This window comes from Manduca sexta, chromosome 19 (assembly GCF_014839805.1).
Source record: "Manduca sexta isolate Smith_Timp_Sample1 chromosome 19, JHU_Msex_v1.0, whole genome shotgun sequence".
Classification (NCBI taxonomy): Eukaryota; Metazoa; Arthropoda; class Insecta; order Lepidoptera; family Sphingidae; genus Manduca; species Manduca sexta.
In genome coordinates, this window is record NC_051133.1 from 12,278,611 (window position 1) to 12,299,429 (window position 20,819).

General features: G+C 36.4%; 1 protein-coding gene across 1 annotated transcript in view; it reads left to right on the forward strand.

The window, feature by feature from the left end:
- The window catches only part of LOC115440360, a 77,144-nt gene that overhangs the window by 41,077 nt on the left and 15,248 nt on the right, over window positions 1–20,819 (forward strand). The window contains exons 4-6 of the mRNA XM_030164624.2: window positions 6,702–6,910; window positions 8,000–8,140; window positions 18,798–19,000. Of these exons, the coding sequence (XP_030020484.2) occupies window positions 6,702–6,910; window positions 8,000–8,140; window positions 18,798–19,000 (553 nt within the window). The remainder of the gene's footprint in view (window positions 1–6,701; window positions 6,911–7,999; window positions 8,141–18,797; window positions 19,001–20,819) is intronic.

A 20,819-nucleotide genomic window follows, 5' to 3' on the forward strand; every position in this document is an offset into this window, starting at 1 on the left:
CTTTACAATCGCCTCACATTTCTGAACCATTTTAAACCCTCGTAAATCACTAATTGTTATTTTTATAAACATAAAAAAAAATACTTCATGTAGGATATTAAGTTATAGCTAAATTAACGATTTTATAAGATAATGTTTATAGAATTCTGGTCAAAAAATAATTTGCAAACTCTGCTTAACACGTTAAAAGCGTCCGATTTTAAATTTAAAAAAAATAAGAAATTTTGCCCCAAAGCTACTTATTTTTCAATATAACTTATCCTATCCGATGATTGAAAATATAGCCAATAAAGAAATATTGTTGAAAGATTCATAACATCTAATGTCTCAAGAGTTATGTCTGCTATATAGTTTAATTCAGTTCCAAATTTGTATTCAAAAGGCCTCGTTTCAGGTTTGTAATTTATTTTAGGACGAATGGAGTTGCTTGTTTTATCATTTTATTGGCTACTTTGTATTATACTATAAACCATTTTGAATGACCATTGACATACTTAAATATCCACTTCATACTTCTATTCAAAAAGAGTAACAATTTCTCAAAACCATTACATCATTAAACCCTCAAACTTGTAGTATCAAATGGTCCATTATGGGTTGAACAGGGTCCTTAATCAATCCGAAACAAAAGCAAATTTTGAAGACAATTCAAAATCGGGCCGGGCACGTCATACGAAGTAACCCGGGGCGTAATAAAACGGTTAACAAAACAAACTAAGTGAAAGCCGTGGTATTGAAAGTACGGAAGTTTCTTGGTAAGAGCGTTTCAAACACGCAACTTTACGTCCGAGGCACAGGCGATTTGCTATTCTTGTTTGATTTGGTTAGTGTGTTTTGGAAGTTGGATGGATTGTTCTAAAAAGTAAAGAGTCTCACTGACCCTATAAGGTGTAACTGCAAAACTGTTACTTCATATTAATTTTCTATATAAAACGTAGTCGGTAACATTACTGCGTCAATTTTTCAAATTGCTTTTGGTACTTTATTTTTATCTGCATTTAGTAGTACTTGATACAATGTAGATGAAGTGTGTAATATAATATGAAATCAAAATTCCTCTTTGCCTTTCCTTTCAGAAAGTGTTATAAAATATAGACATGGCTTGTGAACCCCAAAATTCATATCTCATGCTTTACAGTAATCACTTCATTTTGGATGTGTAACCTATTTGTCGCATTGTCGATTATGATTGCAATTCAAAGCGTCCATTTGGTTCACGACTACGCTTATGGGTTGAGATTGTTCTTGGCCAGCATAATTGTGTCGACTGCCAAAGGGGTAAGCATCTCTAGATAGACATTCTATTGGATCGAATTCCACTTACCATTAGGTACAGTGGGGTCACTTTGACGTGCCCGTATCAAAAAAAGATCACAATTTAATCTTCCGATATTTTTTGTAAACAAAGCTATATTTAAAGACATAGGTTCACTATGAAATAGATATAATATAAATAGAACTACGAAACTCACTTCTGTAAATCTCAAAATGAAAATATGTTAGTCTTAGAAAGTCCTAATTAATTTGTGAGCCATTTCGAGTTTACTCCTACGTTTAGCTAGTTCCTATCTTGTTACGACTAAGGTCTATAATTAAAAATACCTTTATATCCTTTCATTTCTTTTAGTGGTCGTTCCTGGAATTTCTAATAGCGGTTAGAATCCTTTACCTTCCTTTAGGTTTTGTACCGTCTTGTTACATCAGGATTTAATAGAAATAGTTTGAACAGGTATTTTAGATTGTTTTTTTGTTAGTGAATTTCTTTGAATAATTATATAATTACTGATTCTGTGAAGGAAATTTAATTTATTTGGAGTTTAAGTCAAGTGCTGAAATTAATTAGCGATAATATTTATTTAGCTTTAGTTTTAAACAATTTTTTGTAATATTACATAGCCTATTCTTATTAGCACTTTATAGTGGAACGCAAATTGAATTGTAAATTCTAGCCAAGATCTTGGAGTATCTGCTTACATACGTATATATTATAAAACAAAGTCCACCTTTCTGTCTGTTTGTATGTAATCGATTTTCTCAAAATTTACTGAACGGATTTTTATGTAATTTGGTATGGAGATAGTTTAAGACCCTGGGAAAGGTATAGGCTACTTTCTATCCCGGAAAAATATAAAGCGGGACTTTTTTCCCGGAAAAACCCTTCACGCAGGCGAAGCCACGAGCAAGTGCTAGTTTAGTATAAATGATATAATGCTCCAGAGTTTGTTCATTTGTTGGAACGCCCTTATATCAGGAACTACTATACCGGTTTTCACAATGATTTCACTAATAGGAATCTACATTACTCCACAGTACTATGGGCTTTTTTTAATCTCGGAAAAGTTGTTCACGCGAGCCGAGCCGCAAGCTAAGCCTAGTTTTGTATAAATTGAAGACAAGGTGAGCAGGGTAATTGCCTGATGTTTTTGTCAAGTAAATTCACAAAACGTAACATAGTATGTATATGTGTAGCTATTCAGTAATAATTAATACGTTGTATAGCTCTGCGTTGTGTTCATTATCATGTTATATTAAACAATAAATCTCACAATAGCCAACAATTACACTTGCTTCAACGTTCACAATATTGTCAGCAAAATACAGAGCAACATTGGGAAGAAAACTATTGTAATGGTTAAACCAAACTAAGTTTAGGAAACAATTGGTACAAAATGCAATATTGTTAGGAACTGAAGTAATTTTGATTATAAAAACTTTTTAACAAAAAATTATACCGCCTTCACAAACCACTAAAAGCCAAAAAAGTATTTAACATTACCTATATAATTGGTTACCAATTTTGGAGTCGGTGCCTTGGGGACCACTTCAGAAGTATCTCCGTTCGAACAAAAAAATAATTTTGAAAATCGGTCCACAATTGGTGGAGCAGTCGCGTAACAAACACACAAAAACATACAGTCGAATTGAGAACATCATCCTTTTTGAAGTCGGTTAAAAATAATAAAAAACTATTACTGACTACAGACTTACTTTCACTAATATTTAATCAACTAACCGACATACGACTGTCAATGACCAATCGCCTTGGTCTATCATATACTCTCTGTTTTTATAGCAAAAAGTGTCACAAATACACTGACCAAAATTTTTTTCCTAACAATACATTTACGATCCAGAATGTTTATGATCTAAGATGTCTATGGTCTTTTATCAACATACAACAGATTCGTACTTAACTATAAAATTAAATTTATCTTTAGTTGCAATTAAATGACGCCTAAGAATTCTTGTGGTCGCCGGGCTGTAGCCATGTGTTAGTAACACACTTGCTTCATTAATAACGAGTTGGAACTCTATTTCCTGTTCCAGAACATTCAAATTCCTGGCAATGATATATAAACGAGTTGGCAGTTTAATGTAAAATTATAGGTACGTGTCAAATAGACGCAAGCATAGATAACCTAATCTTTTTTTATACGTGCATGGCAGTGACCCCTGCACTTGATGGTAAGTGGAGTAAGGTCCAATAGAAAGACGAATGACTAGAGATGATTACCCCGCGACAGTCGACGTAATTATGCCGGCCTGTTGGAACCAGATATAAACAAGCTGATTCCGGAACGCGACACACTTTCATTGGCCACTATGACGAGTTTTAACATCTTGTGTACCAGTGTATAAATATATCCTACCACCAACAAACCAAAACCAAACCATCTTTATTTTAATCAGTAAAATCCATCTCTCATAACTTAGACCGCAGCATCTTCAGCGGCAAGTTAAAGATTAGTGGGGAACTCAATTAAACAGCCCAAGTTTCAGATCGCGGACCGTGTAATTAAATTTTGCCGGCAAAAGTGCTACGTGATCGGCATCGTGTGAATTTCGCGATATCTATTGACAGTTGAAGATAACCAACTCTGAACTTTGGAGCCAATTTACACGCCGTAACTGAATCTTTGAACATAGACACCTTAGCTGAATCTATGATTGACTGGTTATGGTGGATACAGTTTTCAGTAGAATGAAGATGGTGTTAGTAGTGGTAGACGTTTAAAATATTTAGCTATAAATATGTACTAAAAATGACAAAGGCCTTCTGGTGTTGGAGGTCTTTGCCATGCGGCAAACTGAGCTACATGAAACAATCTGTTACTTATAAAATTTTGCAAAGCTATGCTTTGTTGAAACTCAAATTTACTCGATCAGCTGTAAGTCAAAACCCGCCATCTTGCTTCTTAATAAGGTTTAAACTAGGAAGCCGGTAATTTTTTGACAGCTATTTAAGCAATTCTTAATCACCTTTTAACGCCAAAACAAGTTTATAAGTAAGACTGTATATAATTAACGAAATTGCTCATATGTTGCTTATCTATAACTGAAAAATAATTTCTAAAGCTTAATTTGTTTTATGTAAAAATAATAATAATATCAGCCTTATATTATATACTTGCCCACTGCTGAGCACGGGCCTCCTCTACCACTGAGAGCGATTAGGCCTTAGTCCACCACGCGGGCCTAGTGCGGATTGGTAGACTTCACACACCTTCGAAATTCCTATAGAGAACTTCTTAGATGTGCAGGTTTCCTCACGATGTTTTTCTTCTCCTTTAAAGCGAACGATAAATTCACAAATAATACATACATGATTTTAGAAAAGTCAGAGGTGTGTGCCCTTGGGATTTGAACCTGCGGACATTCGTCTTGGCATTCCGTTCCACACCCAACTAGGCTATCGCCGCTGTTTTGTGTAAACATCATTGTAGTTTGCTCGGTTAATAAAGGCTATTTTATTTTATTTATGCTCTGAAAATATTTGGGTTCCTCACTCCACATATTTTCATATTTTAATCACTATATTTAAAACTAAGGGACAACAATGAGGACGATCAATGATATCACTGGGGAAAGTGAAATTTATAAAACATCGATTATTGATTTTTAATTTGAAATAAGACACCGTAATTCTCAACATCATATTCTAAAAACAATATATTCCAGATTTTCCTTATACATAAACAACCAAAACCCAGTGGCTTACAATGTCTTTAATTGCTTACATTATCACAGACAAAAAACATTCTAAGATTTTCTTATTTCACTGATAGCCAATTCTTGAAGATATCATATCAAAATAATTTGTAATTCCCTTGATACTATTGTCTTACAAGCTATCTCTGATCTTAATAGCGGATTATATTACCCATTAGCGAATTTCGAAGCCGCATTCGCACAGAAAATTGGTATTGTCGCAGCATTTACATAAATTATGGATACAATTTCTTTGTAATTATAATTTCCTTGAGAATAACGTTGATAAGTTTGTACAAGTTAATATTATACCTTAGTAAATTTATACAAGAATTTGAGGACATTTATAAAAGTAAGAAATAAGAATTGTTAAGATGTTTTTGATTGGATTGTACAAAATTATATTGTGATTTTAAATGTTAAAATAGCTATAGTCAATAGAAACAATATGAAGGTAAAGACACCCCTTGTGCTAATCTTCTTCATAGATTCAATATACTGAAATGAATAAACCACTTTAGTTTTTATGTCGGTCAAATAAAGAATTAAAAATTGCATGAATTTAATTTTTCTAGCCTAAATGTATTTGGAAAAGGTAGAGTTTTGTATAAATAACCTAAATTCCAATTTCACTCACATCTTCGTAAAAATAAAGGAACATTTTCGAACGAATAAAGCGAATAAAAAGCAGTTGTTGACGCCGTCTTGTGAAATGAAATTTCATAAGTTCCTTTATAATGAAATATTTTTTAAATAATACCGAGTTAATGAAGCGTTTGTAAGTGTTTAATATAAACTGGTATTTAACTACGGATTACGTGCTGTTTTTAACTTCACGGGTTTCTGACACTGGTTTTCATTTTAATTGACAAATTAAGTTTCAAATTAAGCTGGATTTTACTTTGAGACTCGTAACTTTATTTGACAAAAGGTTGTAAAGGAACAATTGCCACTTTATTTTGAACTACTGTTTAACGCGTCTGGAATTCGTAGTGCGCAGAACTTTCAAGGAAATAGATGTCTGGCAATAGTCAATTAAACTTTGTCAAAGATTACTTAGGGTGAGGAAATCTTATTATTCTTTAATTGTCGTTCATCATAAAATTCAATTGATAATGATTTATGAAAATAAACACAATAATTAAGTCATGAATATACGGATTTTCTAATTCGAAAAAAATGAAGAAATAGGAAACATGTTTAATTTATTTTACGTTTAATATTGTAATTGAAAATAGTATGTTGTTGGATGACGACGTTTTGTAATTAAGAGTCTAAATGGTAATGACACAGTGAATGAAATTACATAACGTTATCCAAAACATCTTCATCTCTCAGCTAAATGCGTTAAGAATGTATTATATTAAATGAGATACTATCAAATTTACCAGTTATTTAAAAGATACCACATCTATGGCAAGCTGCTTAGATCGCTAACCAGGCTTTAAGAAATCCTAAACCGGCATAGGCTAAATAGATAGTTTATGGTTTAAATTCCCTAATACAATATAAAGTGAGGTTATTTGTCCCATTGAGGCGGTACAAATAGTAACACCGCCATCTCATTCGCTAATTGTACCGCCACACCATCATAGTATATAAATTATGTACTTCCAAGAAACTACTTATGATCCATATCGGATGATAAAAAATGACATTTATATGAAAACCATCAGAACTGCACCCTTTAACCAAAATATCTTTTCCCTCAGGCAGGTGAACCTCAAAATAAGTCCACAGCTGGGAGACTGCTTCAATTGGAGCATGGAGCCGTCACAGAGCGAGCTGGTGGTCTTCGCCAGGATCAGTGATCCTGCAGTAGACCTGGAGACCACGCCGCCTGATGGACCCTGGCTGGAGGCCACGGCATCAGCAGTTCCGTGGAGTTTAGGCGTTGACATCGCCATTTGGAATGCTGTCGGTGAGTTCGTTTAAAAAAAAGTTGCTTCGTGCAATTTCTTTTAAGTTAAATCTGTACCTGTCATTCCTGTTTGCTTCGCATAATATCATGACACAAACAAATTAAGGAAATTATAAAATTAAACAAATGTAACACGAGTACATATAAAAGAAATGGCAATGAAAAAACTAAATTAAAAAAGAAACAAGAATTGCAAAGTCATGAGTGTATCGTCTCAAACGTCATGGTGTGAGTATAAAACGGGTCCCATTTAGCACAAACCGCGAGTGAGTCGCGACGATGGTCTTCAATGGGCCCGACGCCTTGAGAGCGCATCACGTATTTTTATATTTACCAACAAATTTAGAAGCTTAAAGATCAAAAACATTCCATTTAGCAAATAAACATTTAAAATGAATCCCATCTCACCAACCAATTTATCCAAACTGAAAGATATTTGATTACTATGAACGTAATAAAATATTTAAGTCCACAAATTTCATTTCAGATACAAAATATGAACTAATATACCCACTGATTAAACCGCAAATAACCTAAACAAATAAAATAAAGTTAATTTAAAATGCAAGCATTTTATCATACGTGAACTTATTTCATAGCGAAAATGTAACCTCAAAGCCCTTTGCAACTTTTGCTGAAACTTGGAACTATTTTGATTATTTAAGTATTTAAATATTGATACATAGCACCTATTGTTAAAAAGATAATGACAAACATTTGTTATGTATCCATGAAGATACTGATCAAATTATGCTTGCATTTAGATGTTAAAGATCCCATATTATTTTGTCAGAAATATTACACTTAATTTTGGGAAATAAAAGTTAAGTAATATTATTAATTATTTACTAAGAAAAGGTAAAAATTCTTTACGAAGAGAAACGAGCATCTAAATTAAATATTATTAGAGCTTATAAAACTTACTTTAAAAGGTGTTGCATTAAAACATACGAAATCCAATTTTGTAACTCGTAATTATACATATAATTTTGTTATATTAATGTTTTTAACCGACTTCAAAAAAAGAAGGAGGTTATCAATTCGACGTGAATTTTGTAATATTAATCTGCTCATTCCTACACAACGCAGGGTGGGCTGGGTGGGGAGAGTGGGGTTCGTGCAGTAGAACATGCGGGGGCGGTAGGCAGACTCGACGGCGATACTGCTCGCGGCCGACATGCGAAGGTTATGGAGAACAAATGCGCTCCTGCAACTCCTTCGTGTGTGAAGGTAAGAAATACTAAGATTAACAGATTCAAATGGATAACGAAAGAAAGAAAGATTGTGTGTTATTGCAATTAGGAATGGGTTAAAGTATACCTGAACAACAGCAGTTTCTGCTAAATCTTACGAAGAGGATAAAAGTCATTGCATAAGCATAGCCAGAATGTGTGTAAACCATTGAATGTTTTTTCTATTGTAATATCATAGAATTCACTATATCATACGGGTATAAGCAACAGTGCATCGAAACTAGAATTTGCAGTAATTTAACATAAAATATACCTTAATAGAAGGCAGGCACTTTGTGCCGTTGAAGTACTAAATAATTCATTCACAAAATTTAATTTAACACATTCGCTTGCAATCTCAAAGTACTTTGAAAATTAGTTATAATTAAATAACTTTGCAAGCTCACTAATGCAATATAAAATTCATTCAGACTATTCATTTGATATTAATGACTATATTAAATTAACAATCATCTATTTCTAGATGTTTAGGCTAAAACAATGACGAAACTACAAATCGCAAAAAAAGAACCAGAAGTGTGCATACCTGCTGCAAATTGAGTAACACGGAGAGCAAAGTTAAAGTTAGGCTAAACCTGATTTTACCTAGAAAGTCTACCGCGCCGGAACGTAAACGAATATTGGATTTCATATTATTTGCAGACTAGCTCGTTAACGGGGCCGACGTCACGTGAAATCGATACGTTGACTTGAACTTGCCAAACTATTTCTATCGAGCGAACAAGGTGTTCTCGACATTTTGATGAATTGGAGTTCAATGCTTGGAAGTTATTTTTGATGATTCAATCACAGGCTCCTCAGCTTACACGCCAATTAGTGACTTGTACCATTCAAAATAGATCTCTAATCTATTAATTTAAAGGTTCATTTCTTGTTGGAAGGGTTACTATCATATTTATTTATTTGCAATTTATATACAAAGGCGTATCGGCGGGCTTAATTCTAAAGACATTCTCTCCCAGTCAAGCTTTAGTACAGAGATAAATAAGGCGTATAGGTGCATCAAGGTAACTTGATATATAATTAAAACTAATTTGCAAGATGTACTAGTTATGAATCCAATTGGACTGCAACGCACAAGAATCACAAAACAAACAAAAACACATATTACGCTTTTATCTTCGAAGACGTACATCTATGGCTCCTATTGCCTATCGCCATGTATGTTCCGTTCCATGATATGATAGAGGGCAAAATTATCTCCGCATCGGGCACAACTTCCAGACTCAGGGCTGATACTGAGCAGAAAAACCCTATTTAGATTTGCTCGATCCAGGATTCGAACTCGTACCTCAGTGCCGTGGTTGTATCGCGTTCGCAATGTAACCACGCCGAGGCAGTCATGAGCATGTTTCAATGTGTATGTAGAGCGAGTACACGACTGGCATATGTTACAAGTTGATTTAACAACGGACGCGTGAGTTCAGTCTATTTCGATTATACGCGAATCATTTGATGATTACTGTTTGACACACACGCATCATCACGCATTTATCCCCGAAGGGGTATGCAGAGGTGCAAGCAAGGCACCCACTTTTCGCCGAGTGTGTTCCGTCCCAGGATGTGATAGGGGGCGAGCCTATCGCCATATCGGGCACAAATTCCAGGCTCCGGGCTGATATTGAGCAGAAAAACCCAAATATCACTTTGCCCGACCCGGGATTCGAACCAAGGACCACAGAGCACTGCCGTACCGCGCATGCAGTACAACTACGCCACCGAGGCTTACTGTTTGATATATTGATTAAACATAACTTTAACTGAAATAAAAATATTATTCGGATTTTATGGTGTTTTTATATTATAACTTTCTCCCGACATTTTGTGATATATTGATTAAACATACTGTTGAAATGAAACTATTTTTCGGATTTTATATTACAATTTTCTCCCGACATTTCGAAGATTGTAGCATTTAAGGTCACGGGGCGGACTGAGGTGTTGGTCGTCCGAAGTCAAAGTTACAATATCTATGTACGTAATTACAATTAACCATTTTTTTAGTTGTTGACGGTCCGATCTACGCAAAATTAGATCACAGTGTCTTAAAGTCTGGCAACCGGTCTTTTGGGTTCCGATTTAATTAAAAGTAGAACAGAATCCCAGGCTTATGCAAACTTAGTTTTAACTGGTTTTTACTTATAATTTTGAAAGATTTTTCACGGAATGTGAATAAAATATTATTTATTCTACTCAGAAATAAGGTAGCTTTTTGCTTGTAAAGGTTTTTTAGAATCGGCTTAATAATTTCATAAATTGACCGCTACAAATTCAGAAACATTGACTTTTATGAAACAAGAAGATTGCCTTATTAGTAAAAGTATTTGAATTAACTTTTTTATAATTGCCACGTATTACGGTACGGCTACGGAGGTTTCAGATTCGATTCCCGGGTCGGGCAAAGTGATGAGGTTTTTCTACTCAGTACCAGCTCGCAGTCAAAACATCGTGCCCGATATGGCGATAGGCTTGCCCCTATCAGATCATAGGAATACGCACGGCAAAAAGTTGATACACCAGTTGTATACTTTGCCTACTCTTTCGGAGATAATAAGCGTAAGCGTAAGTGCGCTCATCCTTGAGGAGATATTTCTAAAAAGGTTTTAAGTCTACTGGTAGGTCTCTTATATGTGAAAGTCCGCCTGGGCAGGTACCACTGCAATATCTATTTCTGTCGCCAAGCAGCAGCGTATATTCACTGTTGTATTCTGGTTTGAAGGACATTGTAGCTAGTGTAACCACTGGACATAAGACTAAACATCTGCCGTCTCAGGATGGCGAGCGCAGTGGAATACCAAACAATACTTTATAATTCAAGGTGTTGGATGATGTTTCTACTGTTTATGGGCGGTCGTATCTCTTACCATCAGGCGAACGGCAAGCTCGTCTCGTCATTCAAAGCAATAAAAAAATACGAACGTAGTACATCCTCTTCAATAAATGCCAGTCTTTTTATGTAAATAATCTACTTGCAATATTCATGGCTCTTACCGCTAATTAACTAATTAACTAATTACTCTAATTAACTAGTTTCCACGTAATATTCTATTCAACAGTCATCTATTGCCGCTGATGTCAACGCTAATAACTTATTGATGTGGTTTCAAATATTGTATCCAATTCTGACATATGTAGTTTATATGCAGTTGTATGTTATCGATTTTCTCAAAATATACTAAACAGATTTTTATGAAATTTGGTATGGAAATAGTTTAAGACCCTGGGAAGGTCAAGGCTACTTTTTATCCTGGGAAAATATGTAGCGGAATTTTTATCCCGGAAAACCCCTTCAGGCGGGCGAAGCCGCGAGCAAAAGCTAGTTGTTTTATATTACCAATGAAAGTGCGAGCAAGTAGCTCGTGTGATGGTAAAAGAGACCATATTAATAGTAGCAACACCGAAACGATAAATAAAATTTATATGACAAAAATGCAGGTCATCCAGAGCCAGTTTCTGGTGGTAGGATATATTTTATATGCGCCTGGATAGCGACCACCGTACACAAGGTGTTAAAATCGCCATCGCTCATGTAAGTGCGTCGCGTTCCGGGATCAGCCTGTGTACATCTATATCCAACAGGACGGCATAACTGTGTCGACTGCCGAGGGGTAACCATCTCTCGTCAGTCGGCATTCTATTGGACTCCACTCCACTTACCATCAGATGCAGTGGAGCACTTTGCCGTGTATATAAAGAAAAGTCATTAGATGCTTAAATCTCCAAAAACACGTTATCTATAATACACTCTTAAATCGAGAAAACAACAGAGAATGCGACTCCTTGGTGACACGAACAGACAATTCGTTAATACTCAGACATATTCTAAAAGACCTATTACATAACAACACTCAGGTATTGGTAATAATACGTGAACATTCCAGAAGGTCGATCGACACATTATTTTTGATGTTCGCCAGAGCATAGAAATTATGACAAACGGAAATTGGATGTATGGTAACTTACACTTATAGGTTTTGTTAATTTTAGATGATTAATGATGATGACATAGGTGTGTTAATGAAATTACCCGATTACACCCACTTATATCGTTCCATCTCTGCACCATCCAAAGGTGAACCAGTAGATGATGCCTCCACCACACACACACATCACGCATTTATCTCCGAAGGGGTATGCAGAGGCGCAACTAGGCTACCTTTTTCAATAAAAAAATCTCATCCCTTTTTTGGACCAATCAGAACAAAGGTTTTTTTGTGCTTACGAATGAGTTATTTTGATTGGTTCATTCTCGGAATCGGATTGAAGATTGAGATTTTTTATTGAAAACGGCTGTATGTCCTTTATTTTGACATTAAGTAATTTAAACATTAATGTATAAAGTAGGTAAATAAATAAAATTAATTAATTTATGTAACTAGTCTTTTTTAAATTGAAATCTTGATCATAGTACAAACTATGCTGCGGTTAAGACAGACTCTCATGCGGTTGAGAATACCACTGTTATTGATAAACTTGTTAAAAGTCTTGAAGCATCTTTCGAAGCTGATTTGTTACTTTAGTAAATATAATTTATCAAAACAATAACTCGTATATAAAAGAAAAGACGATAAATCAACTACAGTATTTATTTATAACTTGTAATAGATAAATACAATCCAACAATAATTCAGTTGTAGCAGCGTAAACGCGACTGCCCGTCTAGTCAGTCGTCCGGCCTTTTATATTGAATTTACCCCACCCGTACATTACCCTACCACTAGTGTCGACTAGTATTATCATGCAACTTATAACTACCCGACGGATTGTATTGTTACAGTCGGCCATCCGTCATCAAACGAGTCCCCTCGTTTCAGTAGTACGCGTTAATAATTATTACTGAGTACTGATAGGATTAATCTGTTCAGTCATAATAAAAAAAGGAAAAACTATAAATCAGCTGATATGACCAAAAACTAGTAAACACCATATTTTTTTATTGTTATTATTATAAATCGGGTTTGAAAATGATATCTACTTTAGTTTGAATGTGGTAACCTGCGAGCGAACGTCATACACGCATATATATACATATGCAGCCGTATTCTGCTACTCACAAGAGCTTCCGTCACTTGATAATAATCATCAGTCGGGTCATTGTCAAAACTGAGCCACGGATATATTTTATCTATGGATATGATTCCCTCATAACGTCTACCCTTCTTAGTTAATGGCGTATCCTCTATAACGAAACGATCATTAGGCAGTATCTTTTTAATCCTATAGGGTCCTCGACATTTTGATTCAAGTTTTCTGGATTGTCCTGTACCTCCTATTATTGTTTTCATTACTCTAACAAGATCCCCTTCCTTATATTCAGTACATTTTTTTCTACATCTATCGTATCTCTGTTTACTGCGGTTTTGATGTTCAATTATAAGTTTACTGGCTTGATCCCGGGTTACGTCTAAGCTTTCGTTCATTCTACCACCCTCCATATCGTCGATAATGTTATTTAATAAATTACTTTGTGATGGATTAGTTATTTTCTTGCCAAACAGTAGTTCACTGGGTGCCCTTTTTGTCACTTCGTGTGTAGAAGAGTTGATGCCCAATTGAATATCCTGAATATAGTCGTCCCACTTTTCGGGATTTTTCTCGTGTGTCATTGTACTAAGAGCGGATAAAATCGTGCGATTATATCGCTCGACTTGCCCATTGGCACGGGGAGTGGCAACAGAGTTTAATATATGTTTTATACCCAGCTTGTGTATGAACTCCTTAAACTTCTTACTTGTAAAGCTAGTTCCTCTATCCGTTATTAACCTAGTTGGGGTTCCGAAATAACTGAAAAGATTTTTAAATACCTTAATGCTCGCCTTAGATTTGGTACTACGTACCGGTGCCAGGTTAACGTACTTGGAAAAGGAATCTATAATTACTAATAAAAAGGAGTTCTTTTTCTTACTACGTATAAATGGTCCCAAATGGTCAGCGTGTATTGTGTGGCATGGGATCTCTACTTTTTGAATAGGGTGTAGTTCTCCTTCTTTCGCTCCTGCTGGGATCTTATGATGAGCACATTCTAAACAGGCGGATACGTATTTCTTAGTAAACCGCCTCATTTTAGGGAACCAGTAATAGGAGCGTAGGCGTTGCAAGGTTTTATCGGACCCGAAATGTCCTACGTCGTCATGGTTGGCCTTAAGTAACTGCCATTGAACTCCCCTTGGCACAACCCAGCGTGTTGTATTTTCATCGATAACTCTGAATATCTTACCATTCTTTAACTTATAATCCTTTTGTATATTTGCAATCTTAACAGAAGATGGATCTTCCAAGACCTCTTTTATACGTCGAATTTCGGCATATCCAGATTGGACAGTTGTGATCCAATCCTCTATGTTGACCGATAAAACATCTATAGTATGCGTTACCTGTTCATCTGCATTGAAAACGGGGTTTCTACTCAATGCATCCACATGCGCTATTTTGTTCCCCGCTCTGTATTGAATTTCACAATCGTATTCTAGAAATTGTATCCACCATCTCGAGATACGGGGAATAAGATCTCTTTTTGTAAAAGTAGAACGTAGCGCATTACAATCTGTGATGATTGTGAACTTAATGCCAAGTAAGTATACTCTAAATTTGTTAAGTGAACTTACCACTGCTAGAGTCTCGAGTTCGAAAGAATGTAATTTCTGCTCATCGCTGGTCGTTTGTCGACTGTAATAAGCGACAGGATTCCAGGGGTTTGTGCCAGTACGTTGCAGCAAAATACCTCCCAACCCCAATTTACTCCCATCCGTATGTAATTGCGTTTCTGCTGTGTGGTCGTACAACGCAAGTACCGGTCGTTGGATTAGATGACGTTTTAATGTATCAAAAGCAGCTTCCTCTACTAAACCCCATTTCCACGCGGCATTCTTCCTTAGCAATGCAGTCAAGGGTCGTGCTATTAATGAAAAATCTTTAACGAATCTCCTGAAGAAGCTTGCGAGACCGAGAAATCTTCTGACTTCATGCTGATTGGTCGGTGGGGAAAACTTTGACACAGCTTCAATTTTCTTTAATCCGGGTTTGATTCCATCCTTGCTGATCTCAAAACCCAAGAAATCGATCTTGGATTGGAAAAAACTGCATTTTTCCTTTTTTAACGTGAGACCGCTTTGTTGTAGTATCGAGAGTACTTTTTCCAATCGGGTAAGTCCCTCCTGGAATGACACAGCTGGTATCAAGATATCGTCCATGTAAATAACAACGTATTTGACATCACGAAGGATCTTATGCATCAGCCTCTGAAATACTGCTGGTGCATTAGCTAGTCCAAAGGGCATGCGGGTATACTCATATTGCCCGTCTGGAGTAACGAACGCAGTCTTTTCTATAGATTCTTCGGCAATCGGTATCTGGTGATATCCCGATGCCAAGTCGAGTGTAGTGAATACCGTGTTTCCTGACAATCGATCCAACAGGTCCTCAATACGAGGGAGAGGATAGTGATCACGTTTGGTTCTATTGTTAAGTGCGCGATAATCTACACAAAGGCGTTTCTCGCCAGATTTCTTGTTAACTAATACTATTGGGCTGGCATATGGGGATTTGGACTCACGGATTATCCCACATTCCATCATCTCATTAATCATGTTTTGGACATGCAGTCTTTCCGAATGGGACATTCGGTAGGGACGGTATACTACTGGTTCAGAATTTTTCAGCTGAATTACCATCTCCGTTTCAGTAGTGTAACCTAAGTCATGTAAACTTCTAGAGAAACTAGATTGGTATTTTTGTAACAAAATATCTAACCTCCGCTTCTCGTCAACTGAAAGCTCCTCTCCACTACATATACGTGTAGTATCAGATTCCCAATCACATGTTATGTTAAGGTGCTCTTTTACAGAACCTAAGTATCTAGCCCGGGTAATAAGGGTCCCTTTTGGTAAATCTACGATTTTTGAACCTAAATTTTGGATTAATAATAAGCAAGTACCCGCATGGATGTTATATTGACCAGGCAATAGAAAATATTCATTTCCAACACACCCTCTTACTGATCCGTCCACATATATGGGCCCACTAAATTGATCGCTAGCATTTACTAGAACAGCTTCCATTTTACCTATATCAATGATGATGTCCTTTTTAGTTCTTAGTAATATTTTGACATCGTTACATTCATCCAATCTTTCAAATTTTAAATCTGTTGCGGTCTTAATAATTCGGACGTTCGGTCGCTCGGTAAAAGTATGTCCTAAAAGTATAGGGCTGTTAATTAATTGATCATCAATAATAAAAACTTCAACACCGATTTCAATAATGCCATGCACGTTAATATCAACTATTGTTTTGCCTATTGGTTCATACGGTATATTGCCCAATCCCCGTAGTATTGTACCTACTGCCGTTGCCCATTGTAGACCGAGCTTTAGTGCTTCGGTTTTTCGAATTAATGTAGCTTCACTACCTAAATCGACCTGGCAAAGCACTGGCTTTCCATTAATTTCTATGGTTAACTTGTATTTACTGCCAGTATTTTCACAAGGTGAATTGTGTGGAGTATTTCTGTGAAAGTTGGAAGTACTGTTTTCTGTATTCCCGTCTAAAAGAACCCTTAAAATGTTTATGTCTCCACACTCAGGTTTTTCATTTTTCTTGGGACAGTCGGCATTTGTATGCCCAACCAAACGACAATATGAACATCTAATTATGGGTCTTGGGCATTTAGAACAAGGGTGTCCTTTCTCTTTGCAATTGAAACACGTAATGCTTTCAGGACGTTGTCTCGATACGAACGGAGTTCCAGTATCGACTTTGGCAGCCGTTCGGCTTGTGCTGTATAAAGGTTTTCTATCCTTTTTGCTGTCAGCTTCCTTCGTTTGCGGTTTTAAACTTTTGAAAAATTGTAAAACTTGTTCGGTTTTCATAAAGCTAGCTGCCTGGGCTCCAACTCTAACTCCTCTATCCTCAATACCATGTATCAAGCAATCAATCGCTTCCTTGCCAAAAATTTTGCAGCGATTTAGTAAATTTATTTTAAGGAAGTAATATAATTCGAGCGACTCTCCGAATCGAGCCCTTGTATTCAGCATCTCGGTCAGTAATTCTGCATAATTTTCAGATGCAGGGAATGATTCCGTTAATAGAATCTTCCATTCGGCCCATGATCGCTTGAGAGACGGTAAACCTTGATACCACAGCTTGGCATGACCCGTAAGTTTTGGCAAGGCATAGTGGATAGTTTGTCTATCGTTCCATTTGTAAATTTCGGCGCATTCGTCAACTTTGTTAAGCCATATAGTAATAGTTTGCCCCTTCTGCAATGGATCAAATTCAGGCACAACATTCAGGACTGGGAAACTATCACGTTCACTACTTTTCATTACTTTAAGTATTTGGTCAATAAATAATGAAGTTGAGTTATACTTAGACCTCCTGGTCTCTTGATTTTCCCTTCCTGGGCTCTGTATTTGACCGCGAAGCTTTCCTGGAAAATGATCTCGCCCATAACTATTAGAAATACAGCTCCCTGCATGTTTCTGACCGCGTCCTCGATCGTGGCTCCGACTATGTTCACGGTCTAGGCTCCAGCTACATCCACGTCCACGATCGTGATTCCGTCCACAATCGTGGCTCCGGCTATGTCCGCGATCGTGATTCCGTCCACGATCGCGGCTTCGGCTACGTCCACGATCGTGATTCCGTCCACGATCGCGGCTCCGACTACGTCCGCAATCGTGGTTCCGTCCACGATTGCGACTCCGACTACGTCCGCAATCGTGGTTCCGTCCACGATTGCGACTCCGACTACGTCCACAATCGTGGTTCCGTCCACGATTGCGGCTCCGACTACGTCCACAATCGTGGTTCCGTCCACGATTGCGGCTCTGGCTAAATCCACGATCGCGGTTCCGTCCACGATCGCGACTCGGGCAACGTCCACGATCGTGGCTCCAACCATGATCATGACTCCGTTCACGGTCACGACTCAGTTTATATCTACGGCTGCAGCTCCGGCCGTGTCCATAACTTCCATGACGGCTCCGGCTCCTGTCCAGGCAGCGTGCGCGGTTTCGGTCAAGTCTTCGACTCCGGTCCCGTCCGCAGCTTTGGCTCTGGTCACGCACTCTGGTCTTATTGGGAGTCATCAAAATTCTCCGTAGGTTGCGATCCTGCCGGTCTCTTTTACTAGTTTCCGGTGGTGGGTTATGTATCTCTGCAGTCGCCGTGATTCCCTTCAATATAGGACTTAGTGGGTCCAGTTGATCACGACCGTCAGTATCATCATCCATTTTTTTTTAAAATGATATTTCTGCTGTACTGTGGCTATGATCCCACTTCTTCTGAGTTATAAAAGAAAAGACGATAAATCAACTACAGTATTTATTTATAACTTGTAATAGATAAATACAATCCAACAATAATTCAGTTGTAGCAGCGTAAACGCGACTGCCCGTCTAGTCAGTCGTCCGGCCTTTTATATTGAATTTACCCCACCCGTACATTACCCTACCACTAGTGTCGACTAGTATTATCATGCAACTTATAACTACCCGACGGATTGTATTGTTACACGTATTTCCTCGTTATTCTTTATATCCACTGCTACTCGTGACTACCAAGATTTGTTTTGTGATTAAGTGTTTGAAATTAGTCATTCAGTCTCATATCAGTCACATTATATTTTTGTCCAGGGACAATAAATCCACTCGCCCCTGGAGCCAGGCGTAACTTCCACCCCGCGCAGGCGCGCTGGGGTCCAGTCTCGGACAGACCTCACGCGTTCAGCCTGAGGCCCAACTCTTACATCTGGATAGCGTCATCAGAACTCTTCGGCGCGGGGAAGACTTTCCCGAGGGAGTTCACGCTTTTCGTATCTTTGAGGCTACGACCGGAGGTAAGTGAATCTATCGTACATTTTATATTAGCCTCTGCAATTGTTGGATGAAACCTTGCCAGAAATCTGTAGAATGCCAGCACCATAAATTGAAAGAATATGGTTAAAATGCCATAATTTACCATAGGAGTAAACTATCGAGATAAAAAATAGTTTGCTAATTAAAGACAAGGTATATCCGTGCGCTAAATTGTATCTAAATTGGTTTAGCTGTTTCTGCATTTACATATAACAAACAGCCAAACAATTTAAAAAAAAATCGCGTTTATGAATTTAGTTAGATGAGATTATTAAATGTGGCTAACATTTAATTGTCGTATTTCGAGTACTAAACGCCTACTAATTGTTATACTACACAAGATTACTATATAAGTAAGAAGAAATTAGGACTGTGTGCGCGACTATTTGATGTATTTATTTTAGAAACCTATTAAATATACCAAAAGTAATAATAAAATATAATGAGTAGTGTTAACAAACACGAATGTGTAGTTCTTATTTTTATATTAATATATTTTTTTTAATATTTTTTAGACCTCTAAGTGTAGCCAGAGAAATACCATTAATTTTATTCCATCACTTCGCTCCCGATAATGCTATCAATTATAGCTAAAACTTAAAGTTTCAAACACTTAAAAAGTGATTTAAGAATATCTATTAGGGAATCGCAGCTGCCCCAAACTATTCCAATTGAAAATAAAAATCTTCTAATGCCAAAACTTCTTAGGAAACGAAAACACAATTTGAGAATTCGGCGGAATCCTATTTTCACTGTTCCGATAAGAATTTATTTTCAATCCATAAAACTTGTTTCGAACTTAATTTTGTTTGCCTTAAATGCGTTGTTGCTGCTAGTTGTAAGGCTTTTTATTCTCATAATGAACCTAAGTAGGTATAACAAAAGTACGCTTTTAACTAAAGATTGTTGTACAAAATAAAAAATATCTGTGCTATTGAAAAATATTAATGTACTCATGGCCTAGTAAAATAAAAACTGTGAAAAATGTCTGAAAAATATTTTGATCTCTTTGACCTCGCGGCACATGAATAATGTTTTATCATTTAACAAAAAATCTACGGTGACTAAATTAAAAAATCCGGTTGGAATTTGGAATATTAAACAGATTTTTCATTTCGGTCGAGCACTTTATAATTTGTTAATGAACATCTTTAGTTCATAAATAAGAGAGAGTAAAATTAATTCAAACATCTGTTCGAATCAAAACTTTTACAAAATAAATAGTTACTTCGCAAAGACTTAAAGATTTTCAAAGTTAGTATCTGATTTACTTATTTTTAATTTTAATTCAAAACTTCTTTAAGTCGATTTTCACAGCCAATGAATCGAAAAACCGACTTGAAATTTTATTCATAATCGCTTTTTATTACTATTGTTTTCGAAGTTTTATTTAAATTTATGACGTACAATCAATGTTTTACAATCAATTACATTTCTATTGCCTTTATTTAAGATCATTGATAGTATTTCGATATATTTAGGGATATAAAAAATTGAATTATGAATAAAAGTATAATAAAATTCCATAATATTTCATCAACAATTGCTCGATTTGCGCATGATTTTCGTCTCAATATTAATACTTAATTTTTTTATAATAAACTAGCTTTTGCTCGCGGCTCCGCCCGCGTTATAAAGTTTTTCAGGCTAAAGTTTTCCGTTATAAAAGTAGTAGTTTCCCGGGAGCCTATGTTCTTCCCAGGGTCTCAAGCTGTCTCTATACCAAATTTCATCTTAATACGTTAGGTAGTTTTTGAGTTTAACACGTTAAGGCAGACAGATGCAGCGGGGGACTTTGTT